The sequence below is a fragment of the Eschrichtius robustus genome, chromosome 11 (genome assembly GCF_028021215.1).
Source record: "Eschrichtius robustus isolate mEscRob2 chromosome 11, mEscRob2.pri, whole genome shotgun sequence".
Classification (NCBI taxonomy): Eukaryota; Metazoa; Chordata; class Mammalia; order Artiodactyla; family Eschrichtiidae; genus Eschrichtius; species Eschrichtius robustus.
Genome location: NC_090834.1, coordinates 52669172 through 52682016, shown reverse-complemented (window position 1 = coordinate 52682016; position 12845 = coordinate 52669172). Strand labels below are relative to the sequence as shown.

The window sequence follows — 12845 nt, the reverse complement described above, 5'->3', positions numbered from 1 at the left end:
GATAATGGTTACCTATGAAAGGAACAAGGTTGAGGGATGAAAACCAGACCTTTCTAAATATACTTCATTTTATAGATTTGACTTCAGAATCTTATCAGTGTTTTACATGATTACACAATTAATATGAAATTAAATTTAAAAAGCAATTCCTAAAGTTGAAAGCAAAATTAAACAAATGAACCTGTTTATCATGAAGTGGCATAACCACACAAAGAGGAACTATTTCAGGTGAGTTGAAGATAATTTTACCAGTAATTTAACCATGTATCCCCGGTGGCACATACCCTAAGGACAAAAAGAACTGAAGGAAAAAATCTTGAACTGTCGCAGTAATTATCTTGTCGGTGGTAGTGTTGGCATCATTTTTGTGGGGCTGCTATACATGTTTTAGGGGATAAAGCAAATGAGTAATTATGCCAGTGGCATTAGGACAGGGATTTTTAGCATGGGAGAAAGGAAATACGGATATAAGGTTAATGAGGTTAAGTAAAATTTCTGTAGTCCTGAATTACAAATGGAAGTATCAATGTGAATAATTCATGGTGTTATTTTATCTTTAAAAAATTTTCTACTTCTGTTTTGGAAATCTGACAAAGGTGATATGTCAACTGTGTTACTTCCCAACATTGCTCATGGTAAAAGTGACCCTTGATTGATAAATTCCATCCGGCCTGGGAATTCTATGTATGAATTATAAATACCTAATGGAAAGCCTTAACTTTAGGCTTCCCTGAGTGTGATGATTCTTCATCTGAAGAGACCCTGAAAGTTAGTCCTGTCGGGTTGTTACAAGAGAGATGGGCTCCTATGGGGCATTGAGGCTTCTAGCCAGGGCAGATCGTGCACTTGCCTGAAGTGAGCCTTTTCCCTTCACATCTGAACTGTCCCAGGAGGTCCTGGACAGCTCTGTGGACTGCTATGAGGGCTGCTTCCACTGAAGAGGAATGCTTGATGCTGGCTTACTATTAAGCTGTGTTTCCTGTCCTGTATCCTTCTAAGTGACTGTGATACCATGTGGCCTATGGTAGTCTTGTCAGTCAAAATGTTTCACAGAGCCTAATGAGACAACCCCCTGTGGATGCTACAGAATTCACCACATACGCACACACACACCAGCTCTGTCCACTGAAAAGCCTAAAAGCCATCACCTAGTAAAGACGATTCCTATCACCTTGGTTGTAGCCTCTAAATACAACTTCCCATTGAAAAGAAACAGTGCTTCTTGAAGAAATGGCTAATTCCAGGTCTGGGGCAGGAAATGCACTGGATGTGCCTCGAACACTTATCATCCCAGAAATCAAGAAAATTATCAAAGATTCCTGGGTCATGTCAAAAGGACTCAGGAGCCCACTTGAAGAAGCTTCCACTGTCAAAGTTGGAACAACTGAAGCGTCAATAATAATAATTGCAAGGGGCTAGAATACATCAAATATATTTAAACCTATACAGCAATATTCAAAATGTAAACAAACTTCAATAGTTGCTTTTGGAAGACTAGGAAACCAACTCATTACTTTGGAAAGTAATAAATGGAAAAGAAAGACTCAAGCATTTTTCTTGACTGTCCTATGAGAACAGTACCTTGGAATACCAACTATAAAGTATATCTGCTAAAACGAAAAACAAAACCTGACCAGGCTCTAGATTTACCTACATATCTGCCAGAAATTTAGGTGATAGAGAAACATATCAAATGACACCACCAGGGTGAAATAACAAAATTCAGACTTGAAAACTCCACAGGACAAACAAACGCTTTAACAAATAAATTCCCAGGGAGCAAAAATGGAGGGATAAGCTACAGCTAAAAGGACAATCAAAAGACATAAAAATTAATTACAACATACAGACCTTATTTAGAGCTTGATTTGAATAAATTTTTGATGGATGAGTCAATCAAGGAAATTTGAACATTGCCTAAATTTTTGATGCTATTAAGGAACTGTTAATATTTTTTAGGTGTGAAAATGGCATTGTGGTTAGGTTCTCTTTTTAAAAATTTTTTATATCTTTTATTAGAGATACACACTGAAATAATGTAAATTGAATTAATATGACATCTGGGATTTGCTTCAAAATAATCTGAAGGTGAAGGCAGACAGAAGAGATGGGGAAAAGATAAAATAAGATGGGCTATGAGTTGTTCATTGTCAAATCTGAGAGATGGGTATATGGGTGTTCATTATACTGTTTTCTCTATTTTGCTTATGTTTAAAATTTTCCATAATAAAAATTTTTTTAAAAGCCAGTGCTGGAGCCGCATAGCACAGGGAGATCAACTCGGTGCTTTGTGACCACCTAGGGGGGTGGGATAGGGAGGGTGGGAGAGAGACACAAGAGCAAGGAGATATGGGGATATATGTATATGTATAGCTGATTCACTTTGTTATAAAGCAGAAACTAACACACCATTGTAAACCAATTGTACTCCAATAAAGATGTTAAAAAAAAAAAAAAAAAAGGCCAGTGCTGGGACTTTCCTGCTGGTCCAGTGGTTAAGAATCCGCCTTCCAATGCAGGGGAAGCAGGTTCAATCCCTGGTCAGGGAACTAAGATCCCACATGCCACGGGGCAACTAAGCCCTCGTGCTGCAACTACTGAGCCCGTGTACCACAACTACAGAGCCCACGTGCTCTGGAGCCTGCACACAACTAGAGAGAAGCCCATGCACCGAAACGAAAGATCCTGCGTGCCACAACTAAGATCCGACGCAGCCATAAATAAATAAATAAACTTTTTTAAAATAAAAAATAAATAAAAAGGTAGTGCCTCTTTCATACTGAGCTGACTGATTATGTCCCCTCATATCTTCATTTAACTTCCTTAGATAGAATCCCAAGTAGTAATGCTTTGACTCGTTCTCAAAGGCTTTATGTCCAGAGTGGAGGGCTTTCAAGCTCTTCACAGCAAAGGTTCTCCAGTGTGCAGGAGGGTTTTCAGGACCGAGCGTGGAGCATTAGCTCATAGAGAGGCAGATACTTAACCCAGCAGCCTGAAGGAAAAGTCCAGCAATCTGTTACAAGGCAGCACATTACAATTGGATAAACACAGGCTTTGAAGTCAGTCTTACATGCTGAGTGACCTTGGGGAAAGAACTTCACCTGTCTGAGCCTTGCTTTCCTCATCTGTAAATTTGGGATCATGACACATAATATTCCTAATATGATTCCTGGCACATATACACTAGCTATTATGCTTTCTATAAAGTGTTTAACTTACTGTTAACCATGATTTTTAACTTAATGTTTCTGAGGTTCTCTACTGGATTTCCAAAATTCAGGTCTTTCTAGAATATACAACAATGTTCCTTCTTAGGAAGAAAACTTTTTTTTTCTTTTTTTTTTTTTGGCCACACCACACAGCATGCAGGATCTTAGTTCCCTAACGAGGGATCGAAACTGTGCCCCCTGCAGTGGAAGCTCAGAGTCCCAACCACTGGACTGACAGGGAATTCTCGGAAAGAAAACATTTTAACAACCAAATATTATTAACATTTTTCCATCACCAGTAGAGGATTTTTAACAATCTAATCTGTTTCGCCACAATTTCATTTTTAATGGGTGCATTTGTCACCACAAAAAAAAGCATGGGTTATCTTCTGCTTTCCCCCCGTACTAAATAGAGGTTCTACCCTCCTACAAGAGGAAACAAGCTGCAGAATTTCCCTTATTCTTTCTGAAAATTAGAATTTTTCAAATCAGTATAAATGTAAGAAGGGAAAAAATAAACCAAAGTCCATTTTTTAGGCAAAAAATAATTGCTTCAATAATGAATTCCTTATCAACGTAGATATATTTTACTTCTAGACCAGCAGTTTCCATGGCCTAGATTTTTTTTTTTAATGTTTAGCAGCCCACATAACTTTCATGGCAATCCACCTTCTTCCCTAGAGCCTGCACTGATAGGAAAATCCATCAGCAACATTTTTTACTTTACTTTTCTAAACCATCACTATGGGATAGGATCTATTTCATTTTCTCTTCAATTTCATTTAGAAGAACTGAATGTTGACCACATGAATTATACAGCTGTAGACTATACTCTCGGAAGGTACCAAGGCACGTGGCCTTATGTGATTGTAAATTCTCTGATGCTCACAAATCAATGTCCCTCCTCACTAGTCCTTACTTACCCACTAGCACAGTGATGACCTTGTTGCTAGCATATTGTTCTATCTCCCGCAGCCACTCAGGAAGGCAACGGAAGGATTCCTCACAGGTTATGTCATAGGTGAGGATCAAGGCATTGGCGCTTCGGTAATAACTCTGGGTGATGGACCGAAATCTCTCTTGACCTGCTGTGTCCCAGATCTGAAGCTGTAAAGGCATAAGAGAAGGATCAGGTTGGTGAAGCAAAAAAGAAAGACAGCACTGCCTTGCTTTAGTTTAGAAACAGAAGCGCCTTCACCCAAATAATTTCATGGTTATTTTTTGCCCTAAGAAAAAGGCACCTACAATTTTTTTAAAGATTTGTTGGGTGAGCCTGGTTAAAGATAGGGATTCGCTTTGATTTTTGGTTTTTTTTTGTTAAATTATTTTGAGTTTCCCCTTTATTCTTTTTTTTAAGGCATTTAGATTATTTTTGTATAACAATTTAAAAGGTGAAATTAGGGTATTTATAATTACTTAATTTTTATTATAAGCCTATTTCCCATAAGAATTGCTTTTTTTATCTGTAGACTCTTCATTGCTCATATCTTTAATTTTCCATTTTGTTTATTTTCTAAATCAGAAAGTATATTCCTATGTCTTGTTAAAGCTTTACATTCATATAACATATTTCAAACGTTCTCCTTTTGGTTATAAGCAATCCCCTCTATTCTTTATAAAAAATTAAAAAAAAAGACAACCAAACTATTGAGCACTTACATGCCAAGCTCTATTCTAAACACTTTACATAGAATAACTCACTTAACCCTCACAACAACTCTATGAGGTAAGTACTATTCCTATATCCATTTCTTACGTGAGGAAACTGAGGCACAGAGAGATTAATTAACTTGCTCAATGTCTCACAGCCAATATGTCCTAGAGCAGATTAAACCAGGCAGTGTGGTCCCAGAGTCCCTGCTCTTAATCATAATGCCCTATTACAAAAGTCGGGATCCAGGGCAAGCTGTCACTGTGACTGTTGGCATTTCAGTCAGCAACTGGAGAGGGAAAAAAAATCCATTCAAATGAATATATTAAGGTATTATCCTTGTTAATGAAAACAGGAACAATGCCATGGCAGGCAAAGAAAATAATTTCCCTCCACCACTTGTTAAGCTCTGTGACCTTGGGCAAGTCACTTAATCTCTTTAGGCTTCTTTATAAAAAGAAGTTAATAATATGCAAACCTGCTGAAGTCATTTACCTGATGGTTCTAATAACAAAGAAGGCAAAACACTTTCTCACTTCAACCTGAATTTCCCTGCACAGAGCAGACCTCTGAAAGAGAACTCTTCCCCAGAGCGACTGCTGAGTGCAGAACAAATCCGAGGCCTTGAAAAATCACACCAACAATAATCTTCCCTTCTAACTGCATCAATTTCACATGTCACAAAATGCCTTCACCCCCATTAACAGAATATCATTTCCTCAGGGGAGACCTTCTGGAACCTTAAGATTAGGCCAGGTTCCCCATCCCCACCCCCAAATAATCTCTCCTGCAACCTACCCTGTAATTCTCCCTCACAGCACCTGACACACTTGAATCACTTAGTTACTTGTAATAACTTGTTTCAGAACCGTCTTCCTCACTAGACTGAAAGCTTCATGAGGGGGAAGCTGGGGTCCATTTTACTCTCCGTTATCCCCTATACCGTATACAGTGTCTGGCAAAGAGTAAATGTTCAAATATTTATTCACAGTCTCATTTCATCCTTACAACAACCCAGTGAGGTAGGCAAGTTTATGCCGCTCTTTCATTACTCGCAAGGCTGGGACGCAGACTCCAGGCCTTCTGACTCCCAGGAGAGGACTCAGTCCATACACCGTGCTGCTTTGCTGCCAGAGACTGATTTAAATGTACGTCTGCATCCAAAGAGGATGAGGCAGTTGGTATCACCCTCTGCTCAGACCAGTTTAGCTGAGGAGACTGATGAGTGACCGGTGGTCCCTGCCACCAATCAGCGGCACACAGGCTCTCCTTTGATTTGGAGTCACAGCTGCCCTTTGATGATGTACATGAAAGCCTGTGTATGCTGAAGGCGACCATACAGATGTTACAGCTTTTGCCAGGACAAAAGCTACTTCTCTGCCTCAAACCTAGGGACATGGTTCCCCTCTGCCAGGCTGTGTCTTAGAACAAGAGACTATTATTTAAATGCCGCACGGAGCCTCGAAAAACACTTGTGATTGGATTTAATACTGCCAATCATTAGAAATCAGTATGTTCTCATGACTGGCACATCTTGAGAACAGCTCTGAGAATGAAAACCACTGAGATATTTTCTAGAATAGTGACTGTATGTCTTGGCTGACATGTAGGCTGTTTTCCCAAAGGGGGCTGCCTGTTTCTAGCCTTATGGTTAATTCCTGAGGAGATCCATATTCCACTGCCTTTATTATTCAACTGGGTTTCACTATTCTCTCTGCAATTCATTTGCTCTTTTTCAGCATTTATAGATCATTAACAGATGCAGAACACTGTGCTAAGCACAGAGAGGATGCAAAGATAAATAAAACACGATCCCTGATCTCAAAAACTCCTAGTACAGGGAGGATGAATACATAGTTGACTAACCATGGTAAGATATGAGATGTTTTATTAAAGAAGGGCCAGCAGGAGAGTGTCTCCTGGTGTTAGTCTTATGTCCATGAATATGTTCTCAATACCACTGCCCTGGGCTTTCTAACCACTCTCACCTTCAGTATGGGGCTGCACCATTGTCTACTCTCTTCTTTGTACCATCACTTACACCTCTATTGCCTCACTGCTACAAGAACGTACTGCAATCATTGGTTTACTACTATGTCCCCTTGTTAGACTAGGTTCTCTAAGGGTAAGGGCTGCCTCTTATTTAACCTTATACCCCTAGTGCCTTCCTAAAACAGGCCATGGTATGTGGTGGACACATTGGAATGATGGCTAACTGAATGAACAGAGGATGGCGGAATCACAAGGAAGGATGGATTCATTCTGCTTAAATGATTAGCAGAGTATTAAAGAAGATTTCACAGATGAAACGTTTCAGCAAGATGACAGTAAGTTACTAGGGAACAAAGATGCTTTACCTAACACAGTGCCTGGCACAAAGCATCCACTCTAACACAGGATGGCTGGATAAATGAAAGGATGGACAGATGGCTGAAAGAGGAAATACATATGCATACTTTCAAGACTTTCCTATCTATGCAATATATACCTGATGAGAGAAAAATCCAGCAAATCTTCTACTTCTATTACAATTAATCTCCTAAGGTTAAAATGTCATAGACTGAGCTTAGAGTTTTGCTTATTACTCATTAATTTATGATAGGCTAAAAAAAATCAGTGGTTAGGAGAAAATTCTATATAAGTTTTAATTATATTTTCTACCCAAGGTCACCTTCATAATACAGACCACTTTAAGAGAAGGGCCTCTTCCTCAACTTTGCCTCTACTGATTTGGCACTAAGACTTAATAGCTATGAGAATCTTTCTAACACCTTTGCTTAGCTGCCTGTGATGTTGGGAGTCATCCTAGAAAGAATGGGACTTGTAGGAGAGGCTGAGGGTGGATGAAGAGCAGTCAGGAGAGAAACCGGGGTTCTGGTCCTGCCCTGCCACTCGCCAGGTGGGTGATCCTGTACAAACCACGGGTGGATTCTCTTTCCATTGGCTCTATGGGGCCCTGAGAAAGCCTGCAAACTACTAGCAAAAAGACACTTAACTCTCACCAAGAAGAGGTATTCAGTAAATGTTAAAGAACACCAACAATAATAAGACAACAACTGCTTCCTTAGTGAAGCCTGGACTGCTCTCCTCACGTGTCCAAGTGTTAATGAGACCCTTGGACTAATGTGGTTGAAGAGGGTCATTTTCTATCTTGATTCTACATATACGGCTAGAAAAAATCGCAGGCAAATTAATTAGGACTGGATTTCGGAGATGAACCAACTCTCACTTCTCATAGACGAAGGTCCAGAGGCCTAAAGTGATGATGGGAACGGGCACTGTGCTGTGATACAAAGATGAGTAAGATATAAACCTTGTTCTTGGGGAGCCTGTGGTCTCGTGGTAGAGTTAGATGCTATAAAAAGATGGATTTTAGCTGAGTATAATAAGTACTTAAAAATGAGGTTATGGTTCACGGAAAGTGGCATAAATGTAATACCTAAATCGGGATTCAGGAAGGAAAAATAAGCCTGCTCTTTAACAATGGGGACTCTTTCTTATTCACTGCTATCTATTCCCAGGGCCTGGCACATGGCAGGCATGAACCCTTCTGGTCAAAGGAATGAACTCATACATATATATGTATATAAATGGGAAACCCAAATATCTGGAAATAAAATGCCTAAAACAGAAGTTATCTTAACCCAGCTCCTTGGGATGGCACCACCTGCCTCTGCTGGAACAAGAGAGAACTACAAGTGGCTCTTCCTGCCGCCGCCTCTTGAATGCACACTCCTGGCTCCCTTCTCTCCCCACCCAGCTCCTTCTCACCACCCCAATGCACAGTTTTTCTGAGCTTTCCAGTCGGCATTTATGTGGATTCCACACCCTGCTTTTATTTTCCAGAGCCCCCAGCTCTCCATCACTATTGTATTTGGTGTAGATGTCTTTGCAGTAAAAAAAACCCCTTTGAAGAGTCAGGGCTGGAAGAGACACTAGGAAATCTTCTGTCCCCCACTCAGGAGCCTCATCCTAAACACATCTCTGTATGTCTGTGACATGCTGTAAGAGCACCCCGTAGCTTCTCTGCCCTTCCTGAGGCATCTGAAGGTGGGAGTGCAGGTACCTATGGGAGAAGGATGCAAGTGACATGGACTCAAACTTGGGATGCTGAGGTTGGGATCTGGCTGGAACTCTGATGCCATGGTTCTCACTGTGCTGCTGATGCCAGGGTCATCCCTTCTTTCCATGGGACTCAGCTCTGAAAGATCTGACCGTGGAATTTCACTAACTCTTGAGGGGCACAGTGCCAAAGATCAGTATCTCTACCCTCCTTCCAAGTAATTTAGTCTTTTTTTTTTTCTTCTTTTTTGGCCACACCACACGGCGTGTGAGATCTTAGTTCCCTGACCAGGGATCGAACCCATGCCCCCTGCAGTGGAAGCACAGAGACTTAACCACTGGACCGCCAGGGAAGTCCCCCAAGTAATTTAGTCTTACTGCACACTTCTTTCCATCACCTCCCTCTTTCCTTGCTCCGAGATAATGGGCTTACTATGCCTTCATTCTCCCCTGCTCTCAGAGCAGTAGAGACCCCTGCCAGGGAGGCAGTGGGGTGCACTGGCCCACACAAAACCGGTTCAGATCCTGCCTACCTCCCTTGCTAAACTGTGTAGCCGTGGATAAATAAGTCACTCAACCTCTCTGAAAACTATAAAATGAAGACAATTTATCACTTACCTCACAGAGTTTACAATAAGGATTAAGTTAAATGTAAAAACAGGTAGCAGGGGGATTGATGCATATTAGGCACTCGAAAAATACTACCTCCCTTCTCCTGTTACTGAACTCAGACACCATAGCTCATACAGGTACCAAACCATCCAGAGGCCACAAAGGGGACGGGGCAGATCATGGACCCTTCCTGGACCCCTCATTTAGTATTTCTCCCTTACTAGGGATAGGGGTAGGGTGGTAGACAGAATAATTCTAATAAATGATTCATACAACAGAATGACCCATAGTGAATGTAGGAATCGGGAGGCTCTTTCATGAAGCTGCTATTAAGAAGAAACAGGGAGCTCAGGTCCGTGCTCTGTGATGACCTAGATGGGTGGGATGGGGGTGGGGGAAGGGAGGTCCAAGAGGGAAAGGATATATGTATACACATAGCTGATTCACTTTATTGTACAACAGAAACTAACACAACATAGTAAAGCAATCATACTCCAATTTAAAAAAAAAAGAAGAAGAAGAAATAGCTTTTCATAATGGCCCAACTCAAGGGATCCCCCCAAAAAATTTCTTCCTTGTTTTTTTTTTTGGCCATGCCACACAGCATGCAGGATCTTAGTCCTCTGACCAGGGATCGAACCCATGCCCCCTGCAGTGGAAGCACAGAGTCTTAACCACTGGACCACCAGGGAAGTCTGACATGACAAGAGACAGGACAAACTTGCCTTAGCTCTTCTCTCGCTGTCTTCCCATTTGTAAACACATCACCCATAACCCCTTCCTGCCCCTATAAACGGAAGAGAGGAACTCTGTTTGGAAATAAGCTGCCATGGCTGAGTATGTTATTTTCACTGTGGGTTTCCATTAGGTGATTTAATAAATGTTGTGAAAACACTACTTCCTCTCACAGAACACAATGAAACCCTTATTGAACACTTAGTATCTTACCTTTACTTTTTCACCATTAATCTCCACTGTCTTAATCATAAAATCAACTCCAATTGTGGCCCCTTGTCCTGGGGGGAAAAGACCCTAAAGCAGAAATAATAGAAAATAACAATAAGCAAATCTTTCAATTAAATGAGATTCTCCCCCCACCCCACCCCATTACTACCCATCGCCAGCTCCTTCCTTTGGCTGAGTTAACTGGTAGAAGAGAGAACTCTGGTTAGTGTCATGGGAACCCTGTTTAATTTAACTTTGTGTGTATGTTTTGAGGGGAGGAGAAAGGAGGGTGAATGGGGGAGAGAGAAATGCTGAAAGAAGAAGGAAGGGGAAAGGGGGACAAAGAAAGGAGGAAGCAGACAGAGAGGGTAAAGGAAGAGAACTGGGAAAGGACGGGGGAACTGACTTCAAAGAATGAAACAGAAAAATCAGACTCAAGGATAAGACACGGAGCTGCAGGGATGAGATCGGGATGGTCTGGGTGGGGGCAAAATGGACAGGTGCTCTAAAAGGTAAGATCAAGGAAGATTAAAACTGGCTATTAGTCTAGGGCATGGACAGCCATGGGGGTGAACAACCAAGATGAAAAAAGAAACAAGAACTCAACACAAGAAACATGAATGAGACAGTGACCCTTTGAATTTCCGTCTGCCCTGACAGTGATAACTATTTCTGTACCATACAGATATAACTATATGAGATCAGGGCCAATGACCCTGGGAAGATAACTGAAGAAAAGCAGTCATCCAGGGAGACAGTATAGTAGAAATAGCACCAAACCAGGAGGCAGCAGCCTAAGGATCTCTGAGTGACCTTAGGCAAACCAGTCCTTCTCTCTGGTCTGATGTAAGTATTTCAAAACAAAGCTTTACGTCAAATTGGAAGCTGAACTAGAAAGGTATGATTTTAGTAAAATTACATGTATAATGTAATTTAATGTCACATAATACTTCCCTAAGCTTAGGGAGGGAGTTGAAGGTGGAAGGAATTCTATCAAGAAAGAACCCTTCACCTAGTTTCTCTTCCCTCTTCACATTCATACTCCAGAATTTCCAGAAATTAAAGTAAAATGGACTTTATTAGCTCTGGGAGCTAAGACTGGGGCATCTTTAATTAAGTCCATTCCCTAACAAGAGAGTTCTTTAATTAAAGTTTGAACTTAAAAGACTGAGCATCAAACCAACAGAAACTGTTCCACTGCACGTCTGCAAAAGATGTAAATATAAACATTCATAACTTTGCTTACAAATATTGAATCAATTTTCTTCTATTTTGGTTTGGCTCAAACACAAGGCTGCCAAGCTTCAAGTTTATAGCTCCAGCTGTTTTGCAGTATAACAAATGCCAAAAAATAAAACAAATCCTTCCCAGTGTCTCCCTCATCATTTCGTTTCCCAATTCCTCATGCCTCAAAAACAGCTGAATCCAATTCATTTTAACTGTCTACTAAATAACAAAACTAAACATAATCCTGTCTATGAAATATGAACTTTGGGGGGAGTTGAGGGACTGGGAGGGGTAAAAAGTAAACAGAAAAGAAAAATAAGGGGTGGTGTGCTTATTGGTAAAAATTACTGTTTAAAAATCAAAGTATTTTTAGGGCTTCCCTGGTGGCGCAGTGGTTGAGAATCTGCCTGCCAATGCAGGGGACACGGGTTCGAGCCCTGGTCTGGGAAGATCCCACATGCCACGGAGCAACTGGGCCCGTGAGCCACAATTACTGAGCCTGCGCGTCTGGAGCCTGTGCTCCGCAACAAGAGAGGCCGCGATGGTGAGAGGCCCGCGCACCGCGATGAAGAGTGGTCCCCACTTGCCACAACTAGAGAAAGCCCTCGCACAGAAACGAAGACTCAACACAGTCATAAATAAATAAATAAAAGAACGTGAATTTCTTTAAAAAAAAAAAAAAAATCAAAGTATTTTTACCCCTAATGACAAGAATTATGCTTTTAAAAAGAAAAGCCAGACTCCTATGGTCTCAGAGGTTAGAACATGTGAAAGATAAAAAATATCACGCTGTGAACCAGAAGATCTGGATTCTAATCCTAGCCTTGCCACTAACATGATATGAGATGATAATAAGTCATTTCATCCCTCTAAGACCTGAGTTGTTTACCTATAAAACGAGAAGAGTGGGCTGAAAAGTCTCTAAGGGAACTTTCAGTAATTAGACAAGGTCAAGGGAACTTCTGACAAAAGGACTGAAAACTTTACATCTCTGCAGTCTTGTCCTCCTGCCAAAAGCAGAAAGGTTACTAATGGTAGGGGGAAGTAAAACCAGTTGGAGTTTCCAATATTACGCCATGGCGGTTGACTGAGCCCAGATGCCTGTCAGCTTGTTACTTTTGATTTCACCAGGCCATGGC

General features: G+C 41.0%; 1 protein-coding gene across 3 annotated transcripts in view; it reads right to left on the bottom strand.

The window, feature by feature from the left end:
- RAB30 (RAB30, member RAS oncogene family) overlaps positions 1–12845 on the bottom strand; it is an 81731-nt gene that overhangs the window by 2312 nt on the left and 66574 nt on the right. For all 3 annotated transcript variants that reach the window (XM_068554795.1, XM_068554794.1, XM_068554796.1), the window contains 2 exons: positions 10483–10566; positions 4133–4316 (listed from right to left, as the gene is read on the bottom strand). In XM_068554795.1, the coding sequence (XP_068410896.1) occupies positions 4133–4316; positions 10483–10566 (268 nt within the window). The remainder of the gene's footprint in view (positions 1–4132; positions 4317–10482; positions 10567–12845) is intronic.